Source organism: Oenanthe melanoleuca, chromosome 4A, assembly GCF_029582105.1.
Source record: "Oenanthe melanoleuca isolate GR-GAL-2019-014 chromosome 4A, OMel1.0, whole genome shotgun sequence".
Taxonomy (NCBI): Eukaryota; Metazoa; Chordata; class Aves; order Passeriformes; family Muscicapidae; genus Oenanthe; species Oenanthe melanoleuca.
In genome coordinates this window covers 2,829,317-2,851,044 of record NC_079338.1, presented here as the reverse complement: position 1 = coordinate 2,851,044, position 21,728 = coordinate 2,829,317, and the positions used below count along the sequence as shown (strand labels likewise).

General features: G+C 43.0%; 1 protein-coding gene across 3 annotated transcripts in view; it reads right to left on the bottom strand.

Annotated features, from left to right (window-relative positions):
- The window catches only part of CAPN6 (calpain 6), a 51,753-nt gene that overhangs the window by 11,202 nt on the left and 18,823 nt on the right, over positions 1–21,728 (bottom strand). For all 3 annotated transcript variants that reach the window (XM_056491494.1, XM_056491496.1, XM_056491495.1), the window contains exons 4-9: positions 10,262–10,393; positions 9,841–10,049; positions 9,280–9,472; positions 5,577–5,770; positions 3,941–4,018; positions 2,587–2,782 (exon numbers count right to left, since the gene is read on the bottom strand). In XM_056491494.1, the coding sequence (XP_056347469.1) occupies positions 2,587–2,782; positions 3,941–4,018; positions 5,577–5,770; positions 9,280–9,472; positions 9,841–10,049; positions 10,262–10,393 (1,002 nt within the window). The remainder of the gene's footprint in view (positions 1–2,586; positions 2,783–3,940; positions 4,019–5,576; positions 5,771–9,279; positions 9,473–9,840; positions 10,050–10,261; positions 10,394–21,728) is intronic.

Below are 21,728 nucleotides of genomic sequence, written 5' to 3'. Positions count from 1 at the left end.
CTGGAAGTGCTCAAGGCCAGGCTGGACAGGGCTTGGATCACCCTGGGATAGTGGAAGGTGTCCCTGCCCATGGCAGGGGGTGAGCTTTAACATCCCTGCCATCCCAAACCATTCCATGATTCTCTGATTTTATGAACTCACATAAAGGGCAGCCTGGGACAAAGCTACAAAATAACTGGAGTCAGCAGGAAGACACCTCGTTTGAAAGCAAAAGACAAAAGATTAAGTTTTATTTAGCTATAAATTTGGAGTGAGGTTAAAAAAATAAACCAACAGACTCCACATGGGGTCTTAGATAAATTTTGATTCTCCTTTTAACCAAACACTGCCTTCAAATTTCAAACATCTTTATACAGGGCCTGCAAATGAAGGAATCTTTCAAATCTTATTTAAAAGGCACTTTCTTTTGCATCTACAGTTCCTAATCAATGTGAGAATGAGAGGAATGCTAATTTTGGATTTCTTGGTTTTCCTGAAAACCCAGTAAAAAACTGCTAATAAAGACTTCTGCACCTTTAACATGCAAATATTTTATCCAAATGTTTACAGTAATGTTGAGTCAACTTGGGTTTAAGACAAATCAAAGGAATTTATCTCAAGTTTAAGCAGCAGTTCCCATCTTGCTCAATCCAACTAGAACAGTGACATTACTAAAAATCACTACCAGACCAGCTTGTAAGTCAGTATGAGCAAAAGAAGGTCAGACAGGAGTTTCTTTATATAAATTAATTTGTTCATTATTAGAGACTCCTTTAAATATTGCTTTGTGCATGCAGAGGGCAAACCTGAGTTGTCAGGACCAGTGGAGGGATTATTTACCCCAAGTTTGGACAGATGCTGTGCTCTCCCATCCTCAAAGACATTTAAATGTGAAGAAAGATAAACCTGCAGCAGTGCACAGCTGGGTACCACGTGCACCACATGCTCTGAGTTAAGCAGGAATTCCCTGGCAGCATGGAGAGGAATATCATCATTGGTTCAATTCCCCCTTTTCCTTCTCCTTCAACTGCTGCTAAAAAGAAAATTATTGAGCTTTGCTCTGAGGTAGGTATTGAGATTGCCTTGGTCACAGAGCCATTGGGCTCTGCTGAACAAGGCCCCACCCCAAGCTCTGATTTGTGTTTTATATCACTTATTGCAGCAGAGAAAGCTGCAACATACAGGGTTACTCCCTCAGAGTGTTCCAAGGCCATGGAGGGGTGGGAGGACAGCAAGTGGAGCCAGGAAAGTTCTCCTGGTCTGATGACAGCTCTGCATCTGTGACCTGCTGATGGCACCTCAGCTGTCTCAATGGGTAAAGATCTAGAAGGCAGCAGTGACTGTAGAATACACAGATCCTTGGCTGAAATTGCCTTATCAAAGGGACTGGAAGTGTCACCATCCCTCTCTGCATAAACCATATAAACCTCACAGGAGGCCTCAGTGCCAGGAGAACAGACAGAGATTATCTCTAGATTATGGTGGGGTGTGCCACAGTAACCTGTACTGGCCCCAAGATAACAGAAATGTGTTCCAGCACTGCTGCTAAGAGCCTTTTAATCAGCTGGCCCAGAGATGACACTGGAATACAGAAGCCTTCCACTGCATCAGGCATTGCACTCAGCTGGAACATTTTGTTGTGTGCATTTTGTTCTCTGTGACAGCTAAACACTTACAAATGGGACAGACAAGCACTTGGAACACATCCAGAGTCTCACAGGGCAATACCTGAATTAAATCACCCCTGGAAATGAAGCACTGCCAGAAGGCAGAGCAGTAAGGAACTGCAGGGTGAGCTGAGAATCTGAGATCTGATCCAAGCAGCTGAGGCTGCACTGCTCCAGCATCCTGCTCTGAAAACAAAGACTGCACCTTGCAAGTGCAGAGAGGCAGATCCAAAAATATTCTTAATTAAATTGGACAGAAAGATCCATTTGCAAAGTGGTGACTAACAGAGTAAGTGCCCAGACCCCATGGATAGTGACAGAAGTTATATGTCTGAATTTGCATGTGCTGGGAGAAAGAAGGGCAGGAATGTGGGAAAGGGAGTAGGAATGGATGAACAGATAAACTGAATAGCTTGAAAGGAGCAGGTGGGATGAGACAAGGAAAATTCTGTAATGCTGATGAGAGGGTGAGCTTGGGGAAGAGATGAGGTACTTCCAGAATCTTACATTAATGTCAAGGGATACTAACTTAATGCAGTGGATCAAATCCCCAAGCTGTTTAAAGGGTTAAATTTGAAAATCAGACTTGTTGCCTTTCTATGACTGGGAAAATGAAAGAAGTCCAGTCAGTAATTCTGTTGTGTGTGTGACTCACCAGCCCCAAGCATGATCAGTCCTAAATAAATATGTAAACCCTTCTGAGAAATTGCACCAAAATCAATGAAATATGCAGTACACAGCACACTCCCAGGGCAATCAGATTTTTGTCTAGCAGCCATTGCCAACTCCCAAACAGGGTGGATACTTCAGGAGCCCCAGTTGAAGTGGGTACACTTCAATACCTCACAAAACTTCCCACCTGGGGGTTCTGGAGTAAGGGCTCTCTGTTATCAAACACCTCACAAATACACAGTACCTCCCAAAACACAGGGATTCCCACCTGGGGGTTCTGCAGGAAGGTCTCTCTGTTATCAAAGCAGCCCCCAGATCTGTTCAGCAGGGGCTCTGGATGCTTTGCCCAAGCCCCATACATCATTTCCTTCTCCCAGGTCTTGTGGAGGCTGAAGAAGGAGGTGTTCACAGTCCTGCAGATGTCCACATCTGTGAAGTTCTTACACCAGTCCTCAAACGTCATCCTGCTCCACAGAACAGCAGGGAAGTCATGGTTTATTTAAAAATAAACAGAGATATTCACACAAAGAGCCAAAAGAAAACACAAAATCTTCCAGTCATTTGAAGCTCAGCTGTCCAGGGGACAAGCTGATTCACTGGAAAGCTTCCCATGTGGAAATACTCATGCAGCCACAATCACAGAGTTTTAGAGTTTAATTCAGAGCAGCATCACTCAGTGTGTTTGGTCAGATCAGGATCTGTTCTGCTGCATCTCCTGAAGGACTGGTTGAACCTCCCAGGCTGGATTTGATAACACACTTTACAAAGGTCAATTAAAGCAGGATCCACTCCTCATTATTACAGTCCTTATTGTCACAGGACAATGTCAGTCCCTGAGCAGGACTCAAACCTCTGCACCCTGGACAGAGATTCTATTTAACCCCATCTCACCTGTGCCTGCTCAAGGAATGGGCTGGACTGCAGAGCAACTGGAAAACAGCTTGGCTCTTTGAATTACCATCATGGCCTGGCTTACTCATGGCCCAGAGCCAAACCCTGCAGCTGCCAGTCCTGACAAAGCCAACAGAATTATTTTCACTCTGAGCCCTGCCAGCTCACTTGATGCAATATTGATCATCTCCTGAAGGACCTGCTGGGCTAAGGATCTAAGCTTTAAGCAAGGTCAAAATTAATAGAGCTCTAGATATTGTATAGAGAATGAACACTTCTCATTCTCATGCTGGAAAACACCAACAAATATCAAAATTCACTGGATGCAACTCTATTTTTAGATGCCTCAGCTATTGCTGGCCTACAGACAGGCACAGTAGTCAGTAAGCAGGGTGTGAAATGCACATAGTACTTCTTCAGATAATTTCACCCATTTCAGAATTTAACTGATAAACAGTGTTCAATATTGAGCATTGTGTCATGTAAGCCAGCACATGTTCTCCTGGTTTCTGAGAGATTATCCTAAATATAGACAATAGATTCTGAGAGCTACTAATTTTGTTTTACTAGTTCCATTTTTATTATTCTTCCCTGTCATCCCTTGGGAGTTTGAAAGGAACAGACCTTGGGATAACTTTATCCATCTGTTTTTGAAGCTTTTAAAAGGCAGATTAATGACAGTTCCTCAGTGTAGCCAGTGTCCCCAAATCCTTCACATCACTCCCACTCACCAGAACTCTCCATCATTCTCAACAGTGAGTCCCAAATCCTTGCGCTCAGAATCGCTGACTTTCTTCCACTCTTCAGAACTAAAAGGAAATAATTTAAAAAAAAATCAAAACAATAAAGATGATTAGTAACTTAAAATAAAAACTCTCACCTGGAAAAAGAATTGATGTAAAAAATCTCTCCTGGTCCATGGTTTTAAAAGGAGTATCAGAGTGCTGAAAGGGCAGATGATATTGATGGAAGTGTGAGGCATTCAGGAGGAGTTTTAAAACATTAATTGATTTGAAACTACTAAAAAAGGAAGAGGAGGGAAGAGATGAATAGGAAATAGAGCAGAACTTTATTGATTTCCTTTGTCACACCCTCCATTAGGACTCTTAAACACTTAAACAGCTGGTTTCCAAGGTCACAGGAGATTGACTCCATTCCCTGAAGGCCCCTCAAATGAAACCTGGTTTTCCTCCTCAGGAGACTATTGAACGCTTCACTTAGACCAGAGCATTCTCTTTGTCTTTTAATCACCTTAATAAACCAGGCCTGAGGTCTGAGATTTCCCCAGGGGGGCCTTTGAGAAGAAACTGCTGGAGCCTGAGCACAGTGTCCAGTTTGCAGAGGAACACTGCAGTGCCCAGACCCTGCTGGCACACAGCCCCTAAATTCCAGCAGCCTCCTGCTGAAACCCAGAACAGACCCTGTCCTGATGGGTTACAGCAGAACAAACAGAGCCACAACTCCTCACTGACCCCCCCAAAAGCACTTGGAGGCTACAGCTGAAGGTGGCTGGCAGGAGGGAAGGGAGGCTGCTCACCCCAACTGATATTTTCTTAATCTATTTGGAAATTGTCCATTTAATTCTGTTAGACCAAAAGCCATGGGCCACCATCAGAGTCCTCAGTGCTGGCATGAGTGCAGCTGTGCCAGGCTGCTGGAGAACCCCAAGGGCTTCAGTTAAACAAGACACAGCAGCTCTTTTGTGCATTCTTTGCATTTCACCCAGACCAATCTCTCTGAAAGCAGTAGAGTTTTGCTAGCCAAAGCATGGATTATAAGAAATTAAATGCTGCTGTTAAGAACACTGCATTGTCAAGTACTAAATGCTAGCTGGTGAGCCCAGTGCTGAGCTGCCACATATTTTTCATGTATAAATCACCCATGATGGGAGACATCCCCTCCAGCAATCATTTCTCTTGCTGTGGAGGTGCCTCTAAGTCCATGGCCCACATGAAAATTCATTAGAAAGTTAATTAGAAAGAAATCACAAATATGGCATTTTTACAGCATTTTTCACTGGTCACTTAAAGGATCTACAGGACTTTTACCATCCCCAGCAGCTGGAAATGAGAAACTGAGTCCCAGACACAATGGTGAAGCTGGGAACGAGTCTCCTGTTCTTGACTCATGAGCTGATTTTTCTTCCCATGTTCCAGTGTGCCAGCAGAATGATGTAAACAGTAAATAAAGGTCCAGGGAGCCATAAACCCTTCCAGGACGTGCTCATTTTCTCAGAGGAAAATGGGCAGAGATGGCACAGAGGCTCAGCCATCTCTGAGTAGTGTGTGTGTCTCACCAGTGTTTAACCACAAATTCCAGTGGCCCCAGCAGAGTTTCACCCTTTGACACTGGGTTTGCAGCTCTTACCTGTCACTCCAAGCACCATGCCATTCCTTTTTCCCCCAGGGATTCCTCAGCCTGATCATGAAGAGCTTCTGTGCCTGGAAGGAGAAGAGGAGCCTCTCCCCGAGGCGCAGTTTCCTGATGGCAGTCACGGAGTAGGCATGGCCCACAATGAGCCCCAGCTCTGTCTCTGCCTCACTGGGGCGGCCAAGGGACTCCTTGGGCACACAGAATGACAATGAAACAGAAAGAATTCACATCTCTGAGGAACCTGACAGCTCCAAGTTCAAGGGGAAGGACAAGAAAAAATTGGTGTTTTATTCTCGTCCTGAGTGATTTGATTGTGCAGGAAAATAACAGCACTGGGAGTCAGGAGTAGGGGTCACCAGTCTCACCAGTCTGGTGTTGTTAGTGCCAGGCAATTCCAGTGCCAGACAATCCCTGGGCACAGGGGAATCCTGCCTGCTGCAGCCAGTCTGTCTCCTCCTGGCCTCTCAGTTAGAAAACGGAAAATCTTTATCAGCCCTTCCAAAATCCTGTCATCTCTACCAAATGGCTCTTCTGGACACTGATGACTGTGCCCAGACTGGCTGGGGGTTCCTTACCTGGACACTCATGAATTTAGCTGGTGAGTCCAAATGGTTGTTCTTGTGTTGGAATAAATTTGATACCCAGGAAGAACTACTGGCAGTGGGTAAACATGGGATGGCACAGGCAAGTGCCAAAAACTTCCAAGTTTTTGTAAAGTAGAAACATTTCCAAGTTTTTGACAAGTTGACAAGTAAAAAAACTTCCAAGTTGACAAGTAAAAAAATTTCCAAGCCAGTTGTGAAGGCTGTCCTGTACCTCACTCACTGCTGGCAGGGCTCTCTCTGTGGCAAAGGAAGAGCTGCAGGGTGCTTCAGGAAGTCATAATAAACTCCATGTAAGAATCCCAGTGTCCACAGTGATCAGGCTGTCCCTAAATGTCCCTAAACTAACCCTGAACTGTCCTGTTTGATTACCTAGGCCTGATCAGATGCTGATTTAAGAATACATAAGAGTAGTCAAGCTCTGAAAAAGAGCACAATGTCATTTAATGCATCCAAATCTCCTGGTCTAAACCCAGAAAAGCAGCACCATACAAAGATGTTGGAGTTGTTTTGATGGTCCTGGATCCAGATTCTTCACACCCTCACTGAATTCAGCCAATCCACCCTTGAGTCTCTCTCATTTATCACCCACAGGGCCTGCAAACACTCGTTGCCTTGGACACCTTCCTACCAAGGAAGGAAGATTTGATCCTTGTGGGTAAACTTGTAATTACCTAATTAATGCTCAGTCAAGGCTGTGGTGGAGACAGCAAGAGGTATGGCCTCTTGGTATTACTAATGCAAATATTTAAATATAAATATATTATTTATCATTACACATTAATATATTAGTAGAAATATATGAATATTTAAATATAAATAAGGACTTATCACAGTTATGAAATGCACATAGTACTTCCTCAGATATTTTTACCCATTTCAAAATTTAACTGGTCTGAACAGACAAGGTCCTTGACCCAAGGCAAATGTTGCACTGATATAACAGTGCTCAGTCCCCAAGGTAAGAAATCACATTAAAAAAAGAAAAAAAAAAGGAGGGGAAGGAGAAATTCCTATCAAATTGGAACTGACAGATGGTCTGGCAACTGTGAGAGTCTCACCAAGCCCTCATGACAACAGCTCCCAAAGAATCAGCTCCAGAGTTCCCCAGCCTGGCTGACATTCCCGTGGCTCTGGGCTCCCCCCAGTGTAACAATCACTCTCATTTTTCACAGCTAAAAGCAAACAAGGAGTTCTTGACAGCACTGGAGTCTGTAACTTCTCCTGCTGCCTCTATTATCCCCCAGGCTTTTCTCACTGCTGGCCTTTCTCACCTCATTCTGAAGATATTTATTTCCTTATTCAAATGAGATATTTAAACATCTCCTGTCTCTGCAGATTTCCAAGTGGTGATGCTCAGGGCCATTTTGTAACCCAAGGAAAATGATGACAAGTTTGTAAGGCAGCAATGAAGCCACTTGAGTATTAAATATTCTACACGTAGCAAGCTCCACTGTGTGTATAATACATCAAAAAGTGACAAATGCAGGCAAATTTAGGAATGGCCTCTCTGTAATCAATGTTTAGACTCATTTGTGTTTAATTTGGAGGGCACAAACACAATGCCAGGAATCAGTGAAAGCATTACAGCTGCCTAATTAATTGCTTTTTAAAATACAGCTCCCTGTACTGAGTCAATCACCTCACTAAATTCTTGTTAAGAAACAGAACTGCTCTAACTTTTGGGAGCAACCTACCATTCCTGAAACAATGTCTGCAGTAACAATTCACACCAGGGAGTCTGCTCTGCCAGCCTGGCCTGAGCAAATCAGATGGAACTCTTCCAAATAAAAATTCAGGCCTTATGAAAAAAAGGTAAAAAAGCCTCAAAGACCTTGAAGCTTTTGTTTCTGAGCTGTTTCCTGATGCTGCTGGAAGGGACAGTCCAGGACCCCTGTTCTGTCTCAGGTTAAAGTTTGTGTCCCTGAAGGTACCAGGGCCAGATAAACAGGTGACATTCTCAGGAACCTCCAAAAACAGCTGATTTTCTGTTCTTCTTGAAAATTCCACAATTCTCTAAATACTCACAAGAATTTCTGAATTGATCATCTTCATTGACAGATAGGGAACTTAAAGCAAAATGTTTAAGTGATTTAATTAAGCTCAGCCTTAGCTAAGGTCCTAAACTGAAGCAGGGGCCATGGCAGGAAGATGTGAAGTGCCCTTAGATGCCAACCCTGTGGTTCCTAGAAAATGATCCATTTTCTGTGGGCTGCTGGATTAATGTTTCATGATAAATTATTTTAAAAATAATTTAAAAGCAATATTCTATGAAATATTCAGGTGCCATTGCAGTTTGTTGGCCCTTCACTGTGATAACAGCTTTGGGCAAGGTGAGGATTTCAGCACTGCCCTGTCAGGGGCTGGCATTGCAGACTTGCAGAGAAGGGAGCTCAGCCCAGTGTCACTGGTGTGCCTCCTATGGCCAGGGGCTGGGCCACAGGTGTTTGTGAAGCACAGAGCATCCTTTGGGAGCTCTTATTCATCTAGCACAGGGCTGGAGAGAGGTAAATCTTCCTCAGAAACCATCCCCTCTCTACTGGCTGTGGGAACTTCAGGGCTGTGGCCTCCTCCTCACAGAGCCAGCACAGGCAAGTCCTGCAGGTTAATTCCAGTGGGGAGATTATGCAATATATTGAATATATCCAATGCATTCAATATCAAATAGCATTACCTGAATAACCAGGTGAGCCCAGCCTTTCAGCTCAGCTCCATTGTTACCCTGGCTGCACTGGCACAACCAAAGACAAGAAGTCTCAGCAGCTCTGTGCCAGAATTGTGTTCTCTAAAGAGATTTCTCTAAGAAATAAAGCAATTGAATGCTGCTATCTGCTGTGTAAATTAGGGTGGATTTACCTCAGGTTAATTCACAACTGTGACCATTCAGAAAAAGGAATTTCAGACACACAGTGAAGTGCACAAGCAGTTGTGATTATATTTAGTGGTTCCTGGAGCTGGAAGCACTTGCTAGATTTCTCCAAACAAAGCTTTTCCAAACATGCAAAGGAAGGACACACTCAATATCTTAATAATGGTATTTCTTCCAGAATATTTTCATTGAAATAAACCCTTAAAATCCAGCTCTCTGTACTCACCGAAATGGAGCAGCTGATGAACCCTCCTCTTTTATGCACCTTCATCAAATCTTCAAACAGCTTCATCTGCTCAGAAATAACCTCACCATATTTGCCCTCTGCCAAATTAATGGAGTCTGCCACTGCTCCAGTGAAATCCACCAGGGCTTCTGCAGCACAGCCTCCATCCAGGGCTTGGTAGGATCCAGCCAGCCTGGGGCAACACAGGACATTCTCAGTCTACAGGGGGCTGGAACAAGTGCTCTAATTTGGCTTGAATGTAGGGAATGTTTGTGTCTCACCAAGGAAAAAACAGAACACAACAAAAAGAGCCTGAGCAGACTGCAGATAAATCTTCCCTGGTTTCTAGGATCCTTGAGGATTTGGGCTGCTGAAGTAGACTGCATTGCACTCCTTTATGATTTACATCCTTAACAGAGATTAAAGAAGGAGTTTTCAGTCTTTTTTAAGGTTCTCTACCAGCAGCAGAACTAGAACCTATGGAAAGTCTGACAGAATTGAAAGACAAAACAGACAAAGGGACAACACTGAGGACTACAAGGACAACAAACCAGCTCATACTTGGCATAAGCTTTCTCCAGCAAAGCACTCCAGAACTCATTCCTCACGTTGGAATGGCAGTAGATCAGCTCCCCATTCTCTGTTGGCAGCAGATCATCAACCACCACCTCTGTCCACTCTCCGAAGCGCCAGAAACGGAAACGGAAAATCCCAGCGTATTTCCTGGGGCTTTGAGGGTCCCATTCCTGCTCCTGATAGTCGGGAATCACCTGGGAAACCGTGGAGGGGGAAGTTCAGCCAGTGCTGAGGTTTATTCCCAGAGCAGAGTGCCCTGGAATATGTTAAAGAGAAGATTTGAATCCACCAGAATTCACCCCTTGTTAGTCCTAGGGGGGAAAACTCTGGCTGAGGGGCAGGGAAACAACAAGGTGAGTTTGGTTTATCAGCTTTATTCCCTGCACCACACACACCAATCACCCACCTGCTGCCAGAGGCTTTTCCTCAGAGCCAGGCAGGAGCAGGCAGCCACAAACCAGCAGTTGCCCAGCTTGCCCTGGTGGAAGTCATGGGAGCTCATTCCATCCACAAGCAGGTGGGGATCTTCACAGAGGTCCTGGCAAAGAAAACCAGACATTGCTGGAGACTCCACTCCAGAAATGATCACAGCATCCTTCCAGTCAAGAAAAGCAGCAGGAATTGATGCTGCTGACACCTGAGCTCACAGCTTCTCCTTGTCAAGCCTCTAAAAGGGGGAATGATGCCTTAAGATTTTAGCCTTTATGTTTTTAAAATCCTGTGCTGCAATAGTGCATAACTCTACACTTCATATAAAGTGTTAATTACTTTGGTCAGACAAAACAATTCCTCTGGGGTTTGGAATCCAAGGACACCCTACAGCCTCAAGCCTCAAAAAGTATAAACAAAAGTGAATTGAGGGGGAGCAAACTGGGGGAATGTGACTTCATTACCTGAAGCTGTAATTGGAGAATGAACCTTTCATATACAAATAGACCAAACTTATATCTGCCCAAAAAAACTCATGACCATTGTGCATTTTGGGTGTAGCCTTGGAGGCTTTTGACTGCCCAAGGAGCACCTGTTAAAAGCCTTTAATAAATACCCACTTTATTCTCTTAACTTTGTCCAGACTCTGTTCAAGGTGTTACTCCAAGGCATCCTCACTGCCATTCCTTTGGCTGGAAACTCTCCTTCACCAATCCCTCAGCACCACAGCAGGAAGAGAAAACCTCTTGGTGAAACACACCTTTCACTCTCTGGGTCTCATCATTCTCATGGATCTGCCTCCTGTTAGAATTATTTGTCCCTCCTTTCCTGGCTCCATCTCTATCCACATGCAGGTTCCCACCAGAGCATGGCTGGATTTTCCTGGGATGTCTCTCTGCTCCTCCCTGGATTAGCCCTTGCAGGAAAGGGAGACCCTCTCAGTTTCATGGACCATGGGAAAGGCACAAATGGGGTTCATTTGCAGCAGTGTTGTGTTTGTCCCTGTGAAATCCTTGGTAGAGGTGTCCTGCTGAATGGAGAGGGAACCTCCCACCAACACTTCAGAAAAAGCAATGACTCTCCTGTCAGTCACTGCTCTTCCTGACTGGATGAGAGGATGGCAGAGCAGGCAGTGGCAGGAAATGCTGCTCTTTCCCACTTTAATAACCCTAAATTTCAACACTGTGGAAATGATCCTATATCCAAGCAGTAGAAATGCAGAATAAATAACTCCACCTCAGCTCAAAATGGCAGGAGACCCCAGATTTCCTGCAGTCTGTCCTGTCTGCCATCAACAGCAGAAGAAGGAGCTCTCTCTGCCCTTTGGTAATCAAAGATGATGATCCCAAAACAGCAGGGCTTCAACCCAAGCCTGGCTACAGACCACAGGCATTTCTCTGATGTGACTCTGACAAATCAGATGAACTCATTTCCTGAGAAAAGAGCCACCTCAGTGCTCAGCTGATGGTTTTAAAACCTGGGCTGGTTTAACCAATGCACCTGAAATCAGCTCACAGCATGGAATTCATAGAGCTGCAGCCATTTTCCTTAAGAAAATCATATTTTTGGCATGAGACTTTTCTTATTAAATAACAATTGACATTTTAAATGCCTTTTGGGAAACAAGCAACTGATCATTACATGACACTGGTCTTCTGTCAGGAATTCTCATGTGTCTGCACTTAGAGAAGATTCAAAGCTTATTAAGAGACCTCAAAAATCTGAGTAACAAAATGGTGCCTGTGAGGAAAGCTGAGCATGTGGAAGATGCTCATCAGCATCATGGGCGGATTCATTCAGCTTCCCTGGATGCTCTGCCATGGAATGGCAGCAGGACTCCCAGGCTGCCACTTCAGGGATGTAAATCCACACTTGTTTTTTGTGGTGGTAGCACACATCCCACATCCCATATCCATGTGGGCTAGATTCAATTTTATATCACATTTCCTGGCATCTCTTTTATTAGTAATTTTTAGTTTGTTTTTCCTTTCAAAATGTTATTTTGTTAGAATAATAAATGAGGGATAAATGGAGCCATTGGGGTTAAAACTGTCTAAACTTTCCTGTCACTAGTGGAAGCCAAAACTTTAATTAGTTTTAGAAAGAAGTTAAGAACTGCTGTTTATTACAAAGATCTTATTTGGTTTGTTTTGATAAAAATAACCACATTAAACTGCCATTATTTAATTGAAGTGTGTCTTGCATCTCACAAAGTCCTCAGAGGAAAAACAGAGCAGCAAGTGCCAACTGCCAAAATTTATGGATGAGATCAGCATTTGCTGAGTGCTGGGTCCAAAGCAAACATGGAACAGCAGAGCTCAGAAACAGCACCTCCCTGATTCCACCAGAGCCACCAAATTCTCCAGGATCCTGCTTGATAAACCCACCTAGGAGCCCTGGAGTTCTAGGGCTAAAGAACAGCATAAAAAAATGCCACCAATTCTGTTTCTTTTGTCATTAATTTCCTTGTCATTCTCACAGCTTCAATGGTGACTGCCACTGCATGGCTCAGATGAGACACAGGAACACTGAGGCACAACCTAGAGCTCATTTCAGCTCTTTGCCCTCTTCTGGCCTTTGTGATTTTCACCACTTATGCCTTATAGTAAATTCATAGGAATACTTTTATTTATCTAAGCCCCAATTCCCCCAACACAAGTTAGAAATGTGCTATTTCAGTATATCATTTTACAGTCCCTGTGAGGATCATTGAGCGTTTTTGATTGCACCAAACATATTAAAAATAGAAATTAAAAAGAATATATATTTTAAATTTATTTATTTATTTATTTATTTATTTATAATGCTCCCAGCAGTGAGGATATATACTGTTCTGTGTTGGGTTGATGTGGCCAGAAATGTGGATTCTGTCCCCATCTGCTGCAGCCGGGTGGGGCAGTGACCCTGATCTCCTGGCACATATTATCTGCTCATGGGCCATCTTTAAACCAGCTGGGCAATCATCTTTATCTTTCCCACAGCCCATCCTCCCTCCAGGAGATATCTCCTGTTCATGGCCAGTGAGTCCCAGGGCATGACTGATAAAATTCCATCATCCCACTGGGAGATGCTCCAGCCAGGGGAGGAGCCAAGCCTTTCCTACCCAGATAAAAACTGACATTTTGGACACCAAGGCACCTTCTTTCCACTGCATTCCAGAGGAAAGCCAGACCTTTCCACATCATCCCTGCACCTTCAGAGGAAACTGCACCTTCTCCAGGAGCACTGCTCCAGCTGAACCACATCTGCCCCTGCAGGAGGATGCAGCCACCATTGAATGGGACTGTGCCAACACCCTGACTGACTGACGGGTGTCAGCTTGGATTCTGACTCTGGCAGGGTTTGGAATTGTTCTTTGGAATACTGTATTTCTATTTTATTTTTCCTAGTAAATTATTCCTAATTCCCATATCTTTGCCTGAGAGCTCCTTAATTTCAAATTTATAGTAACAATTTGGAGGGAGGGGGTTTACATTCTCCATTTCAAAGAGAAGCTTCTGCCTTTATTGGCAGACACCTGTCCTCCAAACCAGGACATGTTCCCAATTTAGGAAAGTTGAGGACCAACTAGCTACTGTCAGAGGAATTGCAAGAAGGACACACTGATATGAGAAGTGATCCAGGCACTTCAGGAGTCCTGATCCCTTCTCTCTGCTGCTGCTCTTTCAACCCAAGCACTGGGGCTGTGAGTTCCACCAGATCCTCCTCCTTTGCAAACACAATGGTTTAACCCCAATCCTTTCTCTTAGGATCATCTTGCATTTTCTGTGCCGTGAAAGAGAAAAATATCTTCCCATTTCCAAGGAAACGTTTAGAGGCAATTACTGGATCCTACAGCCACCCTTTTTCTGATACACCACCACAATAAAAGGTACAAGTTGTTGCAGTATTTGTTCCTGCAGGGAGCATCCCCCAGTCCAAATGCAGAGCTCTCCCCAGTTCCCTCTCACACATCCACAATGAAACAAACACCATCTGCAGAGCTCTAACAGGGCTGGGCAGAGGCTGGAAGTGAGTTTGGAGCTTTCAGGGCCTCATGGTTCTGCTGAAAGCCCCGATGCTCTCTTTGTCCTACCAGGATTTCATTTGCAGGACAGAAGTCTGTTTGTGCCACCTCCCATCCTTGCTGTGCAGGCTTGAAATATCTGGCATTCAGACACTGATGCTGTGAGGAATAGTGGCTCACAAAACCCTTTTCCCCTGATTTTAAATGGTTCCTTTATTTGTAACAGAGCAACCTGGTCAGCTGGCTTGCAATCCTATCCCAGTCTGAATCCTACAGGATCCCCATATGTGCCTTCCTAGCCCCTCATCCAAGCAGTAATGAAAATTCTGATGAGTGCCAAACTAAGGGAGATCCCTGTAGGACTCCAGCAACACAGCCTGAGAGTACTCCAAGTAATTTATTTCACCATGACAGAAGTTTTGCAAAACAATGTGAGCCATGGGAGACAAGACACTCATTTCACTGGAGCCATGAAATAGTTTGTGTGTTGTTCTGCCATAATTCCCTAAAATTAAAAAAAAAAAAAAAAAAATTTAAGAAAGGATGGGTTTTATTTGAGACCAGATGCACCACTGAAAGTACAGCAGGTAACTGATTGTGCATTGATACATGCATTGACTCTTAGAGTAATTTAGCTAAAGGAGAAAATTCCCTTAGCTCTGAACATGCATCTCCTGGTGTAAGTATTGCCAATATTCATGAACTAAAAGTTATGCAGTATTGGTTATAAACAGGGAGAAAGACATTCAGAGGGTTAATTAATGAGCTGTGTGTCTTCACAGGCATTAGCTGAAGTTGCACTGTAAAAAACATTAACTGTAAAACATTAAGAGAGATCTCAGACATCCAAGAAAAGGGAAAAATTATTTTTTAACAGATTAGATCAACTGTAGAGAAAAACAGAGATTCAGTCAAGGGAAGAAGAAAGAAGAACAGTAATTGTTTGCAACCAGGATTTTCAAAGGCTTTTGTAGGATTTAGAGCTTACTTTCTCCAGCACCTTTTAAAGAACCCAGCCCTAGTATGAAAAATAATCCACCTTTGCTTGCACATGAGACCTACAGAGGCAGGCACTATCAGACTGATCTACTTAAGCACAGTAACCATTCCCTTAAATTTTTTAAAGCAGGTTTATTCCAGTCAGAGCTGAGAATTCATTCAATTTTGTTCCTTTCTCCCACCCTCACATCATCCTGAGTCAAGTCCTGCAGAGACAGTGTAGGGAAGCAGGGGGAAAGGCAATTCTTTCTGAACATGGATGTAAAAATTCAGCTCTGGCTGCAGCTGACACTGAACCAACCTCATCTAAAGGAAGGCAGCAAAGACAGCACCCTGTGGTTGTGGAGCTGTAGAGTAAATGGGATTGTCCATCCCATAAAAACCCATCTGTGCTGGCATGGTCACAGCAGCCCTCCCCAGAGCAAGCTGTGTGCCAAGCCCCAAGGAGCAAAATGACCAAGCCCAACTGCACTGGATACTCCAGTGCATGTAAAAAGACTTTTACAACCTTCTTGTGCCTGAATAAAATCTGCCTGTGGAATGAAAAAAGATAAATATCCATCCAAAAACACCTTTCTCTGTAAACTCTGTGCCCATCATCCTGCAGCATCAGTTCCTGAAAGTGAGATAATGCCCAGTGCTGCTTAAACAGAAACAGCAGCACATGAGCAAGGCAAAGAGCACGTCAGAGCCCCAGCCCTGTGTAAAAGAAAACTCAGCCATGTGGGGATTGAGAAATCCTTCTTCCCCCTCCTCCCTCTCCACTAAATCCTGTTACAAAACCAAATGCATCACAGACATTTTATGGTGTTCTTTTTTTCCATTTTCAGTTTGGGGCTAGTGGTGACTAATACTCAGTCCATGGGTTTCGGCCTTGCCTTGCCTATGGGACACGTGTTTGGGGAGGATGTGAATCAATGTTTTGGAAGAAAAACCCCCAAAAATTGGAATTGGGCAACATGGTGTGTATCTTGGCTGCCTGTAGGTTTCACCTGACCCTGGAGCAGTGCAGCTGCTCTCTCCAGAATGCTGACAGGGCTGGGAAGGGCTCAGTGATGGGCCCTAGGGCTGACCTTCTCCTGAACCTCCTAACAAAGTGTTTGCTGAAGCCCTGCCAGTCCCCTGCCACTGCAGCAGACATCTCTCCAGACTACAGTGAAGGATTTGCTGTTCTTCCAGAACTCTCAGACAAGAACAAACCACCTCAAGCCATCTCTTGCTGCACTGAGTTTGTGATGCTGTAGAACTGTAGTACATCCAAAACACCTCCAGAGAAAAGCTGCCCTGTTTGAGAATAGCACTTTGTTTCTCACTGAATTTACAGAACACAGCCTTTGCCTCCTGCCTTCTTCCCTTGTACCTATTCCCTCCTCTAAACTCAGTACCACAATTCGTGTGACTTTTCCTCATCAGCAGCAGAGATGCCATTCTTAGGACAGGATTCACCTCAGGCAACATCAAATTCTCTCAGCCAGATGTCCAGACTCCCCTGGCAGCAGAGCTCAGCTCCTTTCAAAGGGCACTGCACAGACATTACCCTGCCAGTGCCATGGTGCTGTGACACTGGAGAGAGCACTGTGTCTCTACTCATCATATGAACCAACAGTTCAGAGCAATTCCAACCTCTATGAAACTTCATTTTAAGCTATTCCAGAGCTACAACAACTGTGACATAATGTGGGGAAAAAATTTAATCAAAGTCCCCATTTAATTGGTTAAAAATATATATATATGTTTAAACTTCCTGGGAAAAGTGATAGTTTTCTATCCTAAAGGGACAATTTTGGGGTCACTAATCTGAAGTTTCCTTGTAAAATGCTTTTACAAGGATTTACTCTGATTTTGAGGTGGTGATGCTCCATGAAAAACAGGTAGATGTAGCAGCAACATTTTAAAGAAAATCTGAATGCAGCCATGCACTAAAGCAGGGGAAATGTTTTTGCATTAAATGCAGTTGAAGAGGATGGCCAGGGACAAAGGCAGTCCTTGGAGCAACCCCCTGACATCATTTCCAGACACACCCTACCGTGGCTGAGGTCAGACATGGGCTGTAAGGCCACTCATCAGACCCAGAGGCCACCCACTTTTAGCTCCATTTTTTTATTGCTTCCTCAAAACATGTTTGTCTATCAAATTCTTGGATGAGTTTCCTCAGACAGGGAATAAAAACAGTAAGAAAAGGAGGTTGGAAAAAGTCACACACATTTTCAGCACTGGACCAGCATGGAATCAACTATTCCCAGGTCAGTACTCCTGACTGTCCAGCTCTGTCTGGGGAGGAAAATATTTGTTTTCCTGATAATGAGCATCACTTTGGCTCAGGGGCTGTGATCTTGTCCAGTCTGATCTGCTGTGTCTCAGGAGGCTGGCAGCTGATGCAGATGGAATTCTCCATCACTGCCTTTTATAAGGAAGGGAATTTGCTGTTTACAAAAGGGTATCAGGCAGATTTCAGCAAAGTCACGTTTATTTTTTTTATTACATTTAATATTTTGTGGAAAAACTAAAGTCGAGTCATCTAAACATTGTCTAGAGTGAAAATTCAGATTAATCTGGGAGATGATTTGTTTTTCCTGAAAGGAGATATCTCTCCCTTGCCCAGTGGCAATGCACAGACTTCAAAAATTAAAGAATATAAGTCTATACACCACATTAAAGAATATAAACCCCTTTAGCAACAAGTTCCTCCTTTCCACATCCCTTTTGCAGGGTTTGCTTTCATTACCTTTCATTCCATTACCTACCAATCATGGCATTTATCTCAGACACTTTAAGGATAAAAATCCTTTATCCTCTTCCCCCAGATTCCTCCTCTTTTTCAGACAGCACCTTGAGGTGTTCTCCCACTTATTTGCTTCCAGCAAAGACATGTGAATGCCTGGGAAAACAGCTCAAGGCACATCCAGTGACACCTCCCACAGAAACCTTTGGAATTGTGATCCACCCCACACCATTCTGGATCAGATGTTTGCTTCATAACATAAAAAAAAGGAGCTGCAAAATGACATAAAGCATAAGACACAAGCTTCTTAGACTGAGAGTTGAGCTGTATCAAATTTTGGATTTTGAATTGGTTTTTAAGAGAAATTTTGTTCTAGCCAGCACAACACAACTTTGCTGAGCCTATGAAGGTCAGAGTCTGTGGAGGGTCACTGTCCCAATATGACACATATCAAACTTAAAATTCTAGTCTGGACATCCTTTCTGGCAAAGATCAGCCTCAGAACATCTAAACCAGAGTATTTTTCTTTTAGGAAGAGAGAGAGCTCAAATTCTAAGCTATAAAAATATTGCCTCAAAAGTGACACAGCAGCATTCATTTTACTCCTGAATACTGAAAGCACTTTGATGACAGCCAAATCAGTGTGTCACAGAATCATAAATTCACAGTGACTACCAGGAAGGATTTTATTTACACATCTGGAAAACAAACAGCAGCTTCTATCTCTAAAACATTTTTTGAAAATTTGTCTTGGAAAGATTTTCATTTAGCAATAAAGTTATCAGCATGTGAGATAAGTGACTTCAGTTTCAAGTGATGACACTGAAAAACCCATATCAGTGACTTCCAAAGAAAAATTATTAAGCAGAAATCACAGTTGCTGTATGTGCCAGGCAATCAAGCCCATGTTTTTCCCTCTATGTAGATAATTTTGTCTTGCACAGATGGCTACTAGAATGCTAAAATGAATAAAATGTTTGGATAACATGTTGTTATACAAAGTGATCTTGAAGATTTCTTCTTTCCAGCCTCAAGAGAATCTCCAGGATAAACCAGTCTGAATATGCTTTAATGTTTTTACAAACTGTGCATGTCACTTTGGATATTATTATTGTGCAACTTAAATGCCCAAACCATTGAAAAGCCAGAGGAACTTGGATGCTTTAATCACTTAAGGACCTGTGAAAACGTGGAGCTCTATCACTGTTTGAATAGTCAATAAGTTTCCTAGCACCATTAATGATAATTAATTTTGAATTCTTTTCTACTTCAACCCAACACAAAGACCAGAGCAGATTCAGCCAGACAGATACATGGACAAGAGCCTTTGGCTGCTTGGGAGGAGACTCAGCCTGTCAGGGTGTAGTCAGAATATTTACTTGGTCATGATTTTATCCCAGTTGAAGCACAGTGAGTTTCATCTTTGTGATTAAATTGTTCAGACATTTAAGAGACCTCTTGCTTGCAAAGACAGAGTAAGGATTTTTTTTTCTTATTTATATCATGCTGTTTCTTTCCATAGCTCTTTCACTGCTTCAGCTAATTTTTGATTTTCCCAATGTGATATAAATATACTGAGTTGAATTCACCACTTCATTTCAGATAAATTTGTCTGTTAAACACTAACATCAGTGCCATCACTGAGAAATTCCTCTCCTGATTTACCAGCTTAGAAATCTTTGGAATCTCAATAATCTCCCTCCTATCTTGTGCAGTGACTACTGGCAGCCATAGGAATATTCAGGTGCCCAGCCTCACAGCACTTCCCAGATAACATAAAGTGTTTGATTTGCAATTATGGATTTGAAGCTACATTCTGGGTAAAATAAAAGGTCTGGATCCAGACCTCCAGTTACTGTTGTGTGTTCAAAGCACCACAAAATTTCCTCTGAAGATGAAGATTCTCTGTGAATATTTAGGAATTGCTGTGAGAACATCATCTTTATTTAATCAAGGACTAACAGCTAAAGTCAAGTCAGTGCAAGACCTAAAGAAACATTTCTTAACTCTCAAAAGGCAGGAGAAGAGCCTGTTTCTAATAAGTTGAGGTTTGCCAGTGTTGCTTTTCTCTTGTCTTACAGTAGAAGTATTTACAGTTCAGCCATTATGTTCACTGGGGGCGATGCTGGCTTTTAATTTTTTGCAGATTTTGGAATGTCTGCACAAGTAGCTTAACCTGATGTCCCTGTGTTTTCCAAGCACAACCTCCCCCTCAGGGTATGCAGTTTTCACTCCACCCAAACGCTGTAATTCATCATCACTTTAGCTAAACCAAGGGCTGATGTTGCTTTATAGGTGCAAGTCTGCTCAGCCCACCTCTGTCCAGCTTTGGTTTGGTTCATGAGACATTCTTCATTTTAGGGAAATAAATGTGCTCGTTAAGACCAGGAAGGAGAAATGCCATGGTTGGATTACATCTGAAATATTTGGATGAAATTTGAGTTATTCCTCTTCTAGTGCAGCTGTTTGAGCAGTTAGATCACGTGCCCAAATGTGAAAAGCAGCTTTTAGGCAACTGTCACTTCTGAGGAGTTTTATTTGTGGAGAGCAGGGTCAGTGAGAAGGAGGAGGGAGGAGAGGACAGAGGATGAGGTGCTGCATTCACATCTCCATTTAGGGAGGAAAATCAGATGTCCAAGGCTTAAATGCCCTTATCTGAAGGGAGGAGGGAACAGACAGCAGTGATCGTGGACAGCAAATCCAGTTCTGCACAAAAATGGATTATTTATAGTGTTATCCTACTGACCAGGGAGAGAAAATTCCTGAATTTTTGTCTTTTATCAGTCCCACAAGTGCTTCCCTAAAGCTGCTGTGCTAAACCTGCAGCAGCAATAAAACTCCAAACCTGCAGACCAAAGCTCAGCCCACAGGTGGATCATTGCTAAATGAGATTTAATTTTTTATTCACCATCACAAGACTGAAGATTTAGTGCAGTCTTAGGAAGAAAACCAAGCCTATTTTGATAATTATTCACAGTATCACACTGCAAAGTGCTGTCTCCAGACAAAAATCAGACCTCAATGTGCTTTATACAGCACAGACATTTTTTATTAACCAGACCTCGGGGAGCCTTGTCCACCTCCCAAACTCAGGAGGGGTCACCTGGAGCAGCTCCAGACAGAGATTCCATTTCCTGATGCACATGAGGAGCTCACTGTGCATGCACAGTGCATGAAAATTATATTATAACACTTGCTCCTAACAAAAAGTATATTTTTCCCAAGGAGCAACATTTTATTTCCTGAAAGCTGGAAAAATAAATGCAAATTCAAAAATGTTTCAGCCTTTGTGATTAAGTTAGAAACAATGCCACATACAGGCAAGACAGCAGTTCTAAAAGATTATTTCAGCTGTGAAGGATTTTTAAAAGCTTCTTTTTAGCCAAGAAAACATACATTTTAATTTAATCTTTAAATAGAATTAATCTTGAAGGAAACATACATTTGGATCACAGGAGCACAGCATGAAATTCAAATAAATTACTCTGCAAATTGAAGGCAGAATGGCTTTCTAAGCCTCAAATTCCAGCTCATCCCAAATATCCTTTTGGGAAAATAATGGAAATAATATGACAAAAGCATGAAGCTCTTCACACAGAAAGCATTTTTTGGATGTGGATGCTTTCCACACTTGCTGAAGAGTGTTGACAGAACAATGCTTCAATTTCCTTTGCAACTGGCATGTTTAGGCTGTAATTTTTCCTTCAGAGAAGTCAG